Below are 16,315 nucleotides of genomic sequence, written 5' to 3'. Positions count from 1 at the left end.
CGTCCATTTCCCTGTGACGTCACATAGTGAAGCCAACACAAACAAACATGGCGGAAAGAACAGCAAGCTATAGCGACATTAGCTCGGATTCAGACTCGGATTTCAGCGGCTTAAGCGATTCAACAGATTACGAATGTATTGAAACGGATGGTTGTAGTGTGGAGGCAGGTAGCGAAAACGAAATTGAAGAAGAAACTGAAGCTATTGAGCCATATCGGTTTGAACCGTATGCAAGCGAAACCGACGAAAACGACACGACAGCCAGCGACACGGGAGAAAGCGAGGACGAATTCGGCGATCGCCTTCTAACCAACGATTGGTATGTGTTTGTTTGGCATTAAAGGAAACTAACAACTATGAACTAGGTTTACAGCATATGAAATACATTTGGCAACATCATGCACTTTGAGAGTGCAGACAGCCCAATTTTCATCAATTAATATATTCTGTAGACATACCCTCATCCGCGCTCTTTTCCTGAAAGCTGATCTGTCCAGTTTTGGAGTTGATGTCAGCAGGCCAGGGAAGCTAGGGTCGATATTCTTCTCTTGATCATCTTCGGTGGCATAAGGGACGGTGTGAGCCAAGACATCCAGGGGGTTTAGCTCGCTCGTCTGCGGGAACAAACTGCCGCCATTGCTTGCCGTGCTACCGAGGTCCTTTGTCCCTGAATTGCTCACACACTCCGGCAGATTCAATGGGGGTCTGGCGGCAGATTTCTTTGACTTTATCGTTGGAAGTGCATCTGCTTTGAGTGTCGCAGGATATCCACACATTCTTGCCATCTCTGTCGTAGCATAGCTTTCGTCGGTAAAGTGTGCGGAACAAACGTCCAATTTCTTGCCACTTTCGCATCTTTGGGCCACTGGTGCAACTTGAATCCGTCCCTGTTCGTGTTGTTACACCCTCCGACAACACACCGACGAGGCATGATGTCTCCAAGGTACGGAAAACAGTCGAAAAAACGGAAAATAACAGAGCTGATTTGACTCGGTGTTTGAGAAAATGGCGGATTGTTCCCGATGTGACGCCACGTTGTGACGTCATCGCTCCGAGAATGAATATTAGAATTCGCCAAAATTCACCCATTTAGAGTTCGGAAATCGGTTAAAAAAATATATGGTCTGTTTTCTGCAACATCAAGGTATATATTGACGCTTCCGTAGGTCTGGTGATAATGTTCCCCTTTAAAAACATGACTTGGTGGAGCAGTTGGAGCGTAGCACTGCTCGTCTGCACCATGCTGAAGCAGATTGAGTCCATAACGCCGGCCGAGGACATGGAAATGATGTCTGCAACGGTGGGCGTTTGCCAATGAAAATATCAAGAAGCTGCTGATGGTGTGTTTGATGGACAAATAGTTGGAAGCGTTACCTCATAAAACGACTGTAGTTGTGTGTACTACATTCTATTGCCTTGCTTTATAGGAACAAATGATATAAAACAGGCCTGGGCAATTATTTTGTCTTGGGGGGGCCAAATTTAGAGAAAAAAATGTGTCTGGGGGGCCGGTATATCTATTTTTAAGAACACTAATACAAATCCACAATGTCTGATTGAATGCTAAAAACGTTATGACAGACCGCTTTAAAAAACGGAATGGAATTTTTCATTTTTTTTTACTGAATGAGACACCCAGAATGTACATGAAAATAAAGAATGTTGGGATTTACAATATTAACTATGAACGATAAAACACTGAATATTGGCAACATATGAACGTCACACCCACTCTCGATCGATATATTTTACAATCAAGCTAAACGCAACAAAAATGCAACAAACAGCGAAATATGAATGCAAAGGGTAAAAAATAAACCCACCTACAATCTGATATATCACTAAGCTTTAGAACTTTGTTGTAAAAATCTCCTTCCGCGTCTGTCCCTGACACCCGCATACCAGGCTGGCCGATCTGAAAACACTCAGTGGAAACGCTCCCCACCCACACTGCTTGGTGCCTCGTCTGAGTTGCTGTGACTTAGATTACCATAGTAACTATATAGATTACCGTAGTAACTAGTATATTATGCAAAAGCCCAGATTTCCACCGTTTAAATACTTTGTTTAGTTCAAGACTTACGGTCATTTGAAAACATCACTGCACATCATAATGGCAGCTACACTTTCCATCTTAAAGAGCTAAAAAAAATTATTTGGGAATGTCTGGCGGGCCTTAATTTGCCCAGGTCTGGTATAAATTTCTGGACACCTAAATGGCTTCACAGTGAGAATTGAGAAGCAATTTTTCATTAGCTCCATGGTGGTAAGCTGTAGCCACAGTGGCCCTGGGGTAGACTGACGCAAGCCTGGCTGCCAGTTTGGGCCCACAGCCTCTTTGACCGCCACCAAACATTCATTCACGTTCATACTAGGGATGTCCCGATCCGATATTTGGATCGGATCGGCTGCCGATATTTGCCAAAAATTGCGTATCGGCAAGGCATGGGAAAATGTCGATCCAGATCCAGTTTTTAAAAAAACTCCGGTCCGTGTTTTCCAACGCACCGATCTAATAATACATTTCACTTTTCTGCTGCTCCGTAATTTCCGTTCCGCATTTTCCAGCACACCTTCAACACATCCACAGGTCTGTGGATTCTCACGCAGATGCTTTTAGCTGCTGGCATTACACGACAGGCTCTTCCCACTCTTTCCTGTGTATCCCTCTCACAGACAGCAGCGCACCTTCTTACACACGTCACATACTGTCACGTCATACGTCACATACGTATACGTCCTCCCCGAGCAGAGAGGTAGCAGCATGGCTAACGTTAGCTGTGATGCTAGCGCAGCCGTGCGAGCAACGCACCCTCTAAGGTGCTCGCCTGTGCAATTGCGCGCTGTTTAAGCGTCCTCTGCGCATAGCAAATCTATGCCACGCACAAAATCTAATAAAAAAATAAGCGCATAACAATTTTCAACACACCGACACGACAGAGAAAACAGTTTTCGTCATCATTGTTCAAATATTGTGACGTCTGTCGAGACGCTTATCTCCATTTGGTGCCACACGCCCACACCATCAAAATGCCGAGGCAAAAATGTCCACATCAACACCGTATGAAAAAATTAGTGATTTTTTTAGTTGTGATTTCCTTCTCTGCATGAAAGTTTAAAAGTAGCATATATTAATGCAGTATGAAGAAGAATGTTTTAATGTAGACATGCAAGCCTTGAAAGAACATTTTGAAAATCAAGACTACATTTCCTGCAAATGGGTGCATTTCTACCCTATATTTTAACTTTAGATTTATTCTCATATCAAACTCTTTTGGCTGTCTTTTTGACACTTACATCCGGCGCCCCCCTCCACACCCTGGATTATAAATAATGTAAATAATTCAATGTGATTATCTTGTGTGATGACTGTATTATGATGATAGTATATATCTGATAGTATATATCTGTATCATGAATCAATTTAAGTGGACCCCGACTCAAACAAGTTGAAAAACTTATTGGGGTGTTACCATTTAGTGGTCAATTGTACGGAATATGTACTTCACTGTGCAACCTACTAATAAAAGTCTCAATCAATCAATCAAAACACATAGAATCATCATACTGCTGTGATTATATGCATCAAGTGTTCATTCAAGGCTAAGGCAAAATATCGAGATATATATCGTGTATCGCAATATGGCCTTAAAATATCGCAATATTAAAAAAAGGCCATATCGCCCAGCCCTTGTTTCAATGATGCCATTTCTGTTTGTCATGTATAATTTTGTCTATTTTGTGTTTATCCTTGAATAAACAGGTCAGTTTCTTGTTACCAACCATTGTGTATTATTCAAACTCCCCTAATTCAGCTGGCTAGTTGTTATCAAGAGTACTAAAACCCTTTTCAACATGATTCTGACAACTAAGTAGGCTAAATAACTTTAAACTTTAATACATGCTCGGATAGGCCAGTATCGGTCACTATCGGTATCGGTCAGTATCGGTATCGGATCGGAAATGCAAAAACAATATCGGTATCGGATCGGAAGTGCAAAAACCTGGATCGGAACATCCCTAGTTCATACACCAGCGTGAGTGGCACTGAAGTGTCTTGCCCAAGGACACAAAATGTTTTTGCAAGTATAAAAACAATTTTCTGCAGATAAAAACAATTATTCGCAAATATGAAAACAATATTTTGCATGTAAAAAAAGGTTTTTGCAAGTCTGAAAACAATTTTCCTCAATTAGAAAAAACGATTTGCAAGTATAAAAACAATTTTTGGATAGATGGATGGATCTTTATTGTCATTGCACAAGTTCATTGAAATGTTGTTTTCAGCACAAACCCGTTCAAGATTAGACAAACAAAAATTGTACAGAGTTACAGAACAGGAATGGTAACGGTCGCCACACAGCGTCCCGTAAAATGTGGGAAAAAGGTAGACAAAACCATTTTCTACAATTAAAAAAATTAATTAATAAAAAAAAAAAATTTGAATAAAAAAATAGAAATACAAATAAAAAGGTTTCGTAAGTATAAAAACCCTTTTCTTCAATTTAAAAATGTTTTTCAATTTAAAACTTTTGGCAGTCATTTTCCACCCTGTGCGATCCACACACTTGCACTCAGAGCACTTGTAATTCTCACTCTACGACGACAGCTGATGCTGCTGAGTCCATTTAAGGCCGCCAGAACGACTGTTATTTGCGCATGGTGCCATCCGCCAAAAATAACAAAAGATGAAGAAGCGGGGTGGGGAGTAAAATGGCGGACAGAAGAGAGGGGAAACAAGCTCAACCTGTAAGTTAACCTGTCATTTCCCCTCTCCTCTGTCCGCCATTTTACTCCCCACCATGAACCGTGTTGCCTGGGAAAGAAATTTAGTTTTTTTTTACTTGCGAATTGTTGGGGTTGATTAAAATATTTGTGTGTTCATAGAGTTTTGGGCTGTAATTCCACTCCAAACATATCACGTATGGCAAGAATTTTAAAAGAACATGAAAAATCACATTGAACACGTACATTTCCTGACCAGATGATATATTTAGGGTTGTGTGATACTGTAATACATCTAGTGTTCTCTTCGTGCTCTTGCTCGTTGTCCGTTGACAAAACAAACGTCAACTTCCTGCTGGAAAGTCCGCCGGCCGACGTCACTGAAAGGGGAAAAAATATTTGCGTGCCGTCATGTGACCCGAGGATCCCCCCCTTTACGACTTCCTCACTTTCTACTCTTCTCATGTTCCTCTTGCAGGGCGCAAAGGGAAGGAAAGGCATAAAAGGCCAGAAAGCACAGAAGGTTGGTGTTTGCGGTGCAGGTGACACACTGCGCATGACATCACTTCCTCTTTCGCTCACATGACTTGCTTTCTCTTTCAGGGCGCCACGGGCGACCGCGGAGACAAAGGCCAGGTAACGTGTGACGTCACAGGAAACACACACACAATTTGGCATTCCCCAGTTTCATTACAAAGCCTACATACAATCACATATTTTCATTATCGTCATATTTAAGGATGTCCCGATACGATAGTGATATCAGTCCGATATCAAGTAGTGGGTGATATCGGCTTGCATCTAAAATCTCCGATACAGGCGTTTACTTGTGCAAAGCTGGACAGCCAGTCACCGTAACATTTAATAAGCACACAAAAGGTAAGCATGGCAAGCTATAGGCTACCAGGAGCTAGCAGTTACACAACAGCTAAGCACAAAAAAAGTGTCCAGTGCCGAGGAAATAACTGTATGAGATTTTCATGATGCTGAGTGAGTGTCATGGGTCTTTGATGGCATGGACGTTTTCGCTATTCCAAAACACACTTTTTCACATGTTTGGGTGATTTAAAGTAGGTTTTGGGTGGATTCTACACAGGGATAGTGTTAGTGCATGAAATCCAGGGATCAAAAAAACAAATTTCCGCGCATTGATTTTCTTCCGCTTATCCGAACTCGGGTGGCGGGGGCAGCAGCCTAAGCAGAGAAGGCTAGACTTTTCCTCTCCCCGGCTACTTCCCGAGGCGTTCCCCGGCCAGCTGGGAGACAACAGTCTCACCACCATATCCTGGGTCTTGCCCGTGGTCTTAACACCTCCAAGTTTGCAGCCTTTGAGACACTTGTGATCTATATGTGGGCTATACAAACAAACTTTGATTGATTGATTGTTCTTCATCATTATTATTTTTATTTTTTTTTAATAATAAAAAATTAAAAAAATCAACATTTTCTTTAGGATTTTTTGTTCCCAAATTCCTGCTTTTCCAGTTATTTTCCAGTAATTTTTTTAGCATGTTTAGTTAAAAAAAAAAAAAACACTACTCAAATTTGACATATATTATAGCTTGTGCAGCCCTTTGAGACACTTGTGATTAAGGGCTATATAAATAAACTTTGATTGATTGATTACTTGATCTTCATTATTTTTATTTTTATTTATTTTTGAAATAATTTTATATATATATATATATATATATATATATATATATATATATATATATATATATATATATATATATATACCGTATTTTCCGCACCATAAGCAGCCCTGGGTTATAAGCCGCGCCTTCAATGAACGGCATATTTCAAAACTTTGTCCACCTATAAGCCGCCCCGTGTTATAAGCCGCATCTAACTGCACTAAAGGGAATGTCAAAAAAACAGTCAGATAGGTCAGTCAAACTTTAATAATATATTAAAAACCAGCGTGATGTGGGCGCGCATGGAGTCGTATATCAACATGGACGGAGCTGCGTGAAAAAAGCCACCCGGCCTCTTCGCGTAAACTTCCCTTAACCACTCGCTCATCTTTTCTTCATCCATCCATCCCTTCGAGTTAGCTTTTATGATGACGCCGGCTGGAAAGGTCTCTTTTGGCAAGGGCTTCCTTTTGAATATCACCATGGGTGGAAGTTTCTGGCCATTAGCATGGCAAGCTAGAACCACAGTGAAGGATGACTTCTCATTCCGTGTGGTGCGAATATTCACCGTACGTGCTCCCGTTGTATCCACAGTGCGGTTCACAGGAATATCAAAAGTCAGTGGAACCTCGTCCATGTTGATAATGTTCTCTGGCCGGATCTTTTTTTCAGCTATCTTGTTTTTACAATATGCACGGAAAGTAGCCAGCTTTTCTTGAAAGTCTTTAGGCAGTTGCTGTGAAATAGTAGTCCGTGTGCGGATGGAGAGATTGCGTCTTTTCATGAACCGGAAACCTGTCGCTTAGTAGGAGCCATTTTGTGGTCTTTACAGATGTAAACACACAAAGGAAATGAAACGTAATATCCGCGCGCTTCTTCTTCTTCTACGGGGGCGGGTGGTTGCTTACAGTAGAAGAAGAAGCGCTTCCTCTTCTATGGGGGCGGGTGCTTACCTTGGCGGTTGCTTGCCGTAGAAGAAGAAGCGCTTCCTCTTCTACGGGGAAAAAAGATGGCGGCTGTTTACCGTAGTTGCAAGACCTAAACTTTATGAAAATGAATCTTAATATTAATCCATATATAAAGCGCACCGGGTTATAAGCCGCGCTGTCAGCTTTTGAGTAAATTTGTGGTTTTTAGGTACGGCTAATAGTGCGGAAAATACGGTATATATATATATATATTGAGGGAGATTTTTTTTTTGCCAAATTCCTACTTTTCCAGTAATTTTTTTAAAATGTTTAGTTAAAAAAAAAAAAAAAACACTATTCAAATTTGACATATATTATAGCTTGTGCAGCCCTTTGAGACACTTGTGATTGAGGGCTATATAAATAAACTTTGATTGATTGATTGCTTGATCTTCATTATTTATTTATTTTTAAATAATTTAAAAAAAAAAAAAATTTTTGGAGGGGGGTGGGGGAGATTTATGTTTGCCAAATTCTTACTTTTCCAGTAATTTTTTGAGCATGTTTAGTAAAAAAAACAACAAAAAATACACCACTCAAATTTGACATATATTTTCATGTTTTGATATATGTTGATGACAAGTACTTTTTATCGGGTGTATTATTGCAGGTAAAAATTTAAACAAGTATCAAATACTTGTAGTTGCATATTACTTACACATACAAAGTCTCCAAGGCACAAGCGTATTAGGACGTATCCAGTAACAAACGTGTCCGCGTCATTCAATTTACTGACCTTAACTCAGTGAATTATTGTGGCCACTGCACAAATTGCTGCTCCACTTGAATATCAAGAAAGCTTAAGTCTGGAATAGTATTTTTCTTGCCCTGATGTGGGATCTGAGCCGAGGTTGTCGTTGTGGCTTGTGCAGCCCTTTGAGACACTTGTGATTAAGGGCTATATAAATAAACTTTAATTGATTGCTTGATCTTCATTATATTTTTTATTTTTTATTTTTTTACATAATAACAGAAGAAGAAAACATTTAATATATATTTTTTAGGATTTTTTGTTGCCAAATTCTAACTTTTCCAGTAATTTTTTGAGCATGTTTAGTTAAAAAAAAAAAAAAAAAAAAAAAACACTACTCAAATTTGACATATATTCTCATGTTTTGATATATTTTGATGGCAAGTACCGGTACTTTTAATCGGGTGTATTATTGCAGGTAAAAATGTAAACGAGTATCAAATACTTGTAGTTGCATATTACTTACACATACAAAGTCTCCAAGGCACAAGCGTATTAGGACGTATCCAGTAACAAACGTGTCCGCGTCATTCAATTTACTGACCTTAACTCAGTGAATTATTGTGGCCACTACACAAATTGCTGCTCCACTTGAATATAAAGAAAGCTTAAGTCTGGAATAGTATTTTTCTTGCCCTGATGTGGGATCTGAGCCGAGGTTGTCGTTGTGGCTTGTGCAGCCCTTTGAGACACTTGTGATTAAGGGCTATATAAATAAACTTTAATTGATTGCTTGATCTTCATTATTTATTTATTTATTTATTTTTTTAGATAATAGAAGAAAAAAAAATGTAAGATATATTTTTTAGGATTTTTTGTTGCCAAATTCTAACTTTTCCAGTAATTTTTTGAGCATGTTTAGTTAAAAAAAAAAAAAAAAAAAAAACACTACTCAAATTTGACATATATTCTCATGTTTTGATATATTTTGATGGCAAGTACTTTTAATCGGGGGTATTATTGCAGGTAAAAATGTAAACAAGTATCAAATACTTGTAGTTGCATATTACTTACACATACAAAGTCTCCAAGGCACAAGCGTATTAGGACGTATCCAGTAACAAACGTGTCCGCGTCATTCAATTTACTGAGCTTAACTCACTGAATTATTGTGGCCACTACACAAATTGCTGCTCCACTTTGATATAAAGAAAGCTTAAGTCTGTAATGTTTTTTTTTTCTTGCCCTGATGTGGGATGTCGTTGTGGCTTGTGCAGCCCTTTGAGACACTTGTGATTAAGGCCTATATAAATAAACTTTGATTGATTGATAATAAGGTTAGTGTTTTTCATACCTGCTAGGGGTGCACAAAAAAAATCGATTCTTATCCGAATCCCAATTCTTATTCATCCCGATTTTTTTTATTTTTTAAATGAATTAAAATTATTTCTCATAAGCGGTAGAAATGGATGGATGGATGGATTATTATTAGTATTTTTTTAAATTTCAGGAATCGATTTTTAAAAAGAAGTTCTCAATGCAACCCCAAGGAGCTTTTGTAACCTGCAACCTGCTTTCAAAAAAATAAATACATTGCTAAAATCGGTTTGAATCGAGGATCGGTTTTGAATGGAATCGTCATCAAATTGAAACAAATCGTCACATCCATACCATTTTTTTCAAGCGTAATTTTGCTTGATCAAACCTTTTCTGACATTCCACACTACAAAGTACTAAGAATATGTACCACGATTCACGCTGGTATCGTATCGGCTTAATATCGGTATCGGCCAATACTCAAGCCTCCAATATTTGTATACTTGTAGTATCGGAAGTAAAAAAGTTGTATCGTGATTCGGGACACCCCGATTCAAAACACACAAAGCAAAGGTGTTTAGGGCGCGTCCGACCGGTAGGGGAAGACCCTGCTGGCCTGGGAACGCCTCGGGATCCCCCCGGGAAGTCTGGGCTTCTCTTCTTAGGCTGCTGCCCCCGCACCCCACTTGGGATGTATGTATGACCGTATGTAAACATGAGTTGTTGATGCCACAATGATCACCTTCCCCTTCTACCCCAAGCGGGGAACAAAAGGTGCATCCGGACGTACCGGAGACGCTGGCCCAGTGGGTCCGCCGGGCATCCCGGGGACCCGGGGAACCCGCGGCCCATTGGGAGACCCCGGTGTCAAAGGTCAAGCTGGACCCAAAGGAGCGCAAGGTCTCACCGTGAGTCCCACTTCTTGTTTTAAAGAGAAATAAGAAGCGCAGCGGTCACAATGCCGAGCCACGTGTCGCCTCCAGGGTCCCGGTCTGACCGACGAGCAGGTCCTGCAGCTCTGTCGAGGCGTGGTCACGTCCCAGATCTCGCAGTACGCCTCGTCCATCCGGGCCAAGTGCTCACAAGGCTGCCCCGTCAACAACCGAACGCTCATCGGGCCCCCGGGCGCCAAAGGCCCCTCGGGACCACCCGGCAAAACGGTAAAAAGAAGTCTTCTGGAACCATGGTGCTAAACCTGACCCAGGAACAATTCAGGGATAACTCAATAAAAACCTTGTTCCGTCTCTCTCAGGGTAAAGCGGGGAAAGCTGGATCCAAAGGGGGCCGAGGTGTTCAGGGAGACCGAGGCCTGGAGGGAGACAAAGGAGCGCAGGGTGAAGGAGGTCGGCGGCCATGTTTTTGTGATCTCATGCGGTACCTTCTCTTTTGTTGTGGAACGGAAGCTCAACGTTGTGTTTCTGAACAGGCAAAAAAGGAGCTAAAGGTGTTGGCGGCGACGTGGGAAAAGGCTTCCCAGGACTTGATGGACCACAAGGGGCCACCGGTGAGATGCGCTAGATTTCTTCAGACTTTAAATGTCCCAGTAAGAAACAACACCAGGCTCGCCTGGGGTAGGCTGACCCATACTTGCCAACCTTGAGACCTCCGATTTCGGGAGGCGGGGTGTGGGGGGGCGTGGTCGGGGTGGGGCGGGGGCGTGGTTGGGGGCGGGGCTAAGAGGGGAGGAGTATATTTACAGCTAGAATTCACCAAGTCAAGTATTTCATATATATATATATATATATATATATATATATATATATAAGAAATACTTGACTTTCAGTGAATTCTAGCTATATATATATATATATATATATATATATATATATATATATATATATATATATATATATATATATATATGTTTATATATATATATATATGTATATATATATATATATATATATATATATATATATATATATATATATGTTTATATATATATATATGTATATATATATATATATATATATATATATATATATATATATATATAAAAGAAAAACTTGAATTTCAGTGTTCATTTATTTACACATATACACACACATAACTCATCTACTCATTGTTGAGTTAAGGGTTGAATTGTCCATCCTTGTTCTATTCTCTGTCACTATTTTTATAACCATGCTGAACACCCTTTCGCAGGTACCCAGAAAGGTTTCGAGTACCACCAAAAAAACTGAATCTCTGAAGACAGTATAAAAATCTGTGTTAAAGGTGTACAAATACTGTTTGTATAATAAGCATGTTATTTTTTTACAAATGAGGGTTAAGAGTTCAGTACTAAAAAAAAAAAAAAAAAAAAAGAATGTGGCTTAAGTACAGTTTTTTAATTGAGCTGCTGCATTTTTTGGTTGGGTTGTTTATTTATTTTGAGTAACTTCTACATTTCTAAAAGGGGAGGAATGTAATAGAGTGATCTATGTTTGTCTGTTGCCATCTCCTGGTGAATGTTGGCTATAGCGTACTGGGGTTACTTTTTGGTTGGCCAACGATTTACGTGGTGTTGCGCACCTGACGTCACTCAGGTCCGCATGGAGCTGGAGGGGGCGTGGCTTCCAGCTCCGCCTGAATTTCGGGAGATTTTCGGGAGAAAATTTGTCCCGGGAGGTTTTCGGGAGAGGCGCTGAATTTCGGGAGTCTCCCGGAAAATCCGGGAGGGTTGGCAACTATGGGGCTGACCATATTCTAAAATCCCAAAAAGAGGACACATATGCGTGCCAAGGCGGGCAGCACGCCAAGGCCGGGACTAGGTGAAAATTTGCCAATGATACTCGAACTTGCTTTATAAATAATATATTTATTTAAATAAAGCATTTTTTCTCCTCTGTTGACAGCAGTGTTGGCGCTAGGAATTTTCAAAATGGGGTCCCAGGGACCCCATCAAGTCATAAAAATGGGGTCCCACAGTACATTTTTGGGGTCCTACTTTTTTGTAAGCGTTTTGAAAACAAATGATAAATGTATGCATTATCCTGTTATATCTCACATTCTATATTGTGTTTTGGAAAAAGGTTGTCATAAACGTTACTTAATTCATAAAAAAAAAAAAAAAGAAGACATATTTGTATACATATGTAAATGTATTCAGTTATAAACATTCATTCACTTTCTTCTTTCCTTCATGGATCTAAACTTTACCGCTGCTGGTAGTTTTTTCTATGTTTTTATTGAATAAGTTGTAGGTGTATTTATTTCAGTATAAAAGTGTAAAAAGTGTTTTGCTTGGGTCATGAAATGATGATAATGGTGTGCCAGGGCATACATACATTTTATATTTAACGCTTAAATCTCTGGAGTCTACATCAACTCATTTCAAAATGTTTGGTTTTTTTATGTTGTTTTTTGTTTGTTTGTTTTCCGTCCTTTTTTGTCAAACAAAACTATGTTTTTAATGGCAAACACACAAAATATGCAAAATCTTCCAGCAAAAATATTTTTCAAAGTGGAATATTTGATGTGAAGTTGGATAGGTCAATAATTCATAATAACATTGATTTTGATTCAATATTATGTTTTGAGCAATGACAGTTTGAAAGAAAAAAAACAACAACTTTGTTTTAATTAGTCAACATTGCAACTTTTTCTAAATGACATTTCACCTTTAAGCTTTTTTAATCCACTTTTGTTATGTTTTTGTTTATTTTAATAGTATTTTTAGAATGTGCCGTGGGCCTTTAAAACATTAGCTGTGGGCCGCAAATGGCCTCCGGGGCACACTTTTGACACCCCTGCTATAGATAATAAAAAATTAAATCTGATAAATCTATGGATAAAAAGCAGAGCCTGGCGACGCATGCGCGTTTATCATAACTCTCTCTCTCTCTCTGTCTCTGCCCCTCCCTCACCAATGCTGCTGCGTGTGCACACTTTCACAATTTGTTTTGTTTTTTAACCCCTTCTTAACCCTGAACGTACATTGAAAATACACACAACCCTAACTCAAAATGCCGGACATTTGAGTTATTTAAGAAACTCCGCCCGGACAGCCCCGCAAAAGAGGACATGTCCGGGGAAAAGAGGACGTCTGGTCAGTCTACCCTGGGGTGAATATTAATCAGGGGTGTCCAAACTTTTTCCACCAAGGGTCGCATACTGAACAAAGTACGCAGGGCCCATTTTAATTTTTTTTTTAATAAAAATAAGAACTCCTAGAAACAGACATTATACACAAAACTTTGTGTCAGCTGTGTGTTATAAGTGACAAAATATATTATTAGTAATAATTAGTAACAAAATGTCATCTTTTTCACATTGCATTACATCTTTCTTGCCCTTTTTTTTTTTCCATCTTTACTGTTTTTTTTCCAGCATTATGTCGTTGTCCTTTTCCTGTAAGAATATAATAATCATTATAATAATAATAATAACAACAATAATGCTAATATTACAATTGTGTAACTGCGCAAACGAGTGTGTCTACAATTCTGCTTTACAAAAATAATATTCAGTTATACCTTTGAGTGTTTATTATTGTAGTTGTTGTAATTGGTCACATTAATTAATTAATAGTATTGTTTTGTTTATTTTATTTTTAATGGACTACTTAGTTTGTATTTTAATTATATTTTCTATTTTGAGACGTTTTAATAGGTATGTCCAAAATGTTGGTTAAAAAAAAATATATATATATACACATGTTTTTTTATATATATATATATATATATATATATATATATATATATACACATATATATGTATGTATGTTTATATATATATACACATATATATGTATGTATGTTTATATGTACATATATATGTATACACACACATGTGTGTATATATACACACGCGTGTATATATGTGTATATATACACACGTGTGTATATATGTGTATATATAGATATATATATATACACACGTGTATATGTGTGTGTGTGTGTGTGTGTGCGCGCATATATATATATGTATGTATATATATATATGTATGTATATATATATATATATATATATATATGTATGTATATATATACACACACATACGTGTATATATTTATGTGTATTATGTATGTATATATGTGCATTTATATGTATGTATGTATATATGTGCATATATATGTATGTGTGTATATAGGTGCATATATATATATTTATGTATGTATGTATGTATGTATGTATATATATATGTATACACATATATATGGATATATATTCATACATACATATGTATGTAAATACGTATATATGTATGTGTATGTATATATATATACATATATATATATATACACACATACATACATATAGTATTTAAAGACTGTGTTTTAGGTGACAAAGTATGTTATTAATTATTGGTATCGAAATTTCAGCTTTTTCGCCTTATATTACATCTGTCTGTATTCTATCTTACATTTTTAATGTTTTTTCCATTAATATGCTGTGGGCCAACAATACCAACATATATACATGTGTGTATATATGTATATATAACCACACATTTGTGTATATGTGTGTGTGTGTGTATATGTATATATATACACACACACATACATACATATAGTATTTAAAGACTGTGTTATAGGTGACAAAGTATGTTATTATTAATTATTGGTATCGGAATTTCAGCTTTTTCACCTTATATTACATCTGTATACTCTTTTATCTTACATTTTTACAGTTTTTTCCATTAATATGCTGTGGGCCAACAAAACTTGTGTTGCGGGCCGCAAATGTCCCCCTAGGCCGCACTTTGGACACCTCCAATATAAATGGAAGCTACTTGTATGTTTTATAACATTGAATCCGTCATGTTAGCACTCATAAAATACCACGTGTCCAGGCTGGTCCATCAGTATTACGGTCTAAAGTAGGTAATCCATGCACACACAGTCAACATAGCGACAACAAATACTAATAATGATCTGTAATGCAAGTTAGCATGGCACCCTAGTAGTATGTATTCCTGCTTTAAAATTAAACTGTAACTTGAGTTGACATCATTTTTATTTTCCATTCAGGTTTTCCGGGCGAGCCCGGAGTGGCCAAAAACGGCATGGAAGGTCCACGCGGTCCACGTGGCTTCCCAGGTGCCATCGGTGTTACCGGCATGCTCGGAAACGCCGGCGTTCCTGGTTTCTGCGAGGCTCGGGACTGCAGCATCCACGCGCCGGTGATGCGCAAAGAGCAGGGCCTGGTCAAAGGACCCAGGAGCTCCCACATTTGAACACCGGTGGACGAGAGGGCCGCACGGCCCCCCAGGTCAAAGTTCATCTTTTGGAACGTTGCAGCTAAACAGGCAGATGAAGAAAGGGAAAAAAAAATCTTTTTTTTTTTCATTCGAACTACATTATTTAAGCTTTACTGTTGAAAATGTCAGTGGGCAAAGTACAGTCCCTAACGGGCGCGCTGAACAAGCAGGAAGACTTTTACTTTGAGAGGTTGGCTAAAAATCCAAACAATAGAAGAATGCTAGCAGGAACATCCATTTCAAGTCCACATAAGTAACAAATACTGTGTAAATATGATGTAAAGTATCTCAAATACATGTACTACTGTGATCTGAAATGTCTCAGATAAACTGCCTGATGTTGTTTTTTTCACCCGACTCCTCACTTTGTTGTCCTTTTATTAGGAACCTCTGAAAGAACAACTCCGTTCTTTTTGGGTCACGTGATACATGAGAATTAGAAATGTCCGATAATGGCTTTTTTGCCGATATCCGATATTGTCCAACTTTTAATTACCGATTCCGATATCAACCGATACCGATATATACAGTCGTGGAATTAACACATTATTATGCCTAATTTTGTTGTGATGCCTCGCTGGATGCATTAAACAATGTAACAAGGTTTTCCAAAATAAATCAACTCAAGTTATGGAAAAAAATGCCAACATGGCACTGCCATATTTATTATGTGCATTATTTGTTTTAACATGCCTCAAAACAGCAGCTTGGAATTTGGGACATGCTCTCCCTGAGAGAGCATGAGGAGGTTGGGGTGGGGGTGGGGGCTGGTGGATAGCAGGGGGTGTATATT

The 16,315-nt window shown here is 38.5% G+C and overlaps 1 protein-coding gene across 3 annotated transcripts in view; it reads left to right on the top strand.

Moving 5' to 3' along the window:
• LOC133603626 (uncharacterized) overlaps window positions 1-16,111 on the top strand; it is a 64,709-nt gene extending 48,598 nt beyond the window's left edge. For all 3 annotated transcript variants that reach the window (XM_061956904.2, XM_061956897.2, XM_061956888.2), the window contains 7 exons: window positions 5,204-5,248; window positions 5,329-5,361; window positions 10,100-10,246; window positions 10,322-10,498; window positions 10,591-10,681; window positions 10,765-10,842; window positions 15,293-16,111. In XM_061956904.2, the coding sequence (XP_061812888.2) occupies window positions 5,204-5,248; window positions 5,329-5,361; window positions 10,100-10,246; window positions 10,322-10,498; window positions 10,591-10,681; window positions 10,765-10,842; window positions 15,293-15,498 (777 nt within the window). In that variant the 3' untranslated portion in view covers window positions 15,499-16,111. The remainder of the gene's footprint in view (window positions 1-5,203; window positions 5,249-5,328; window positions 5,362-10,099; window positions 10,247-10,321; window positions 10,499-10,590; window positions 10,682-10,764; window positions 10,843-15,292) is intronic.
• The last annotated feature ends 204 nt before the right edge of the window (window positions 16,112-16,315 follow it).

Source organism: Nerophis lumbriciformis, linkage group LG04, assembly GCF_033978685.3.
Source record: "Nerophis lumbriciformis linkage group LG04, RoL_Nlum_v2.1, whole genome shotgun sequence".
Lineage (NCBI taxonomy): Eukaryota > Metazoa > Chordata > Actinopteri > Syngnathiformes > Syngnathidae > Nerophis > Nerophis lumbriciformis.
This window is presented reverse-complemented; position numbering and strand designations above follow the sequence as displayed.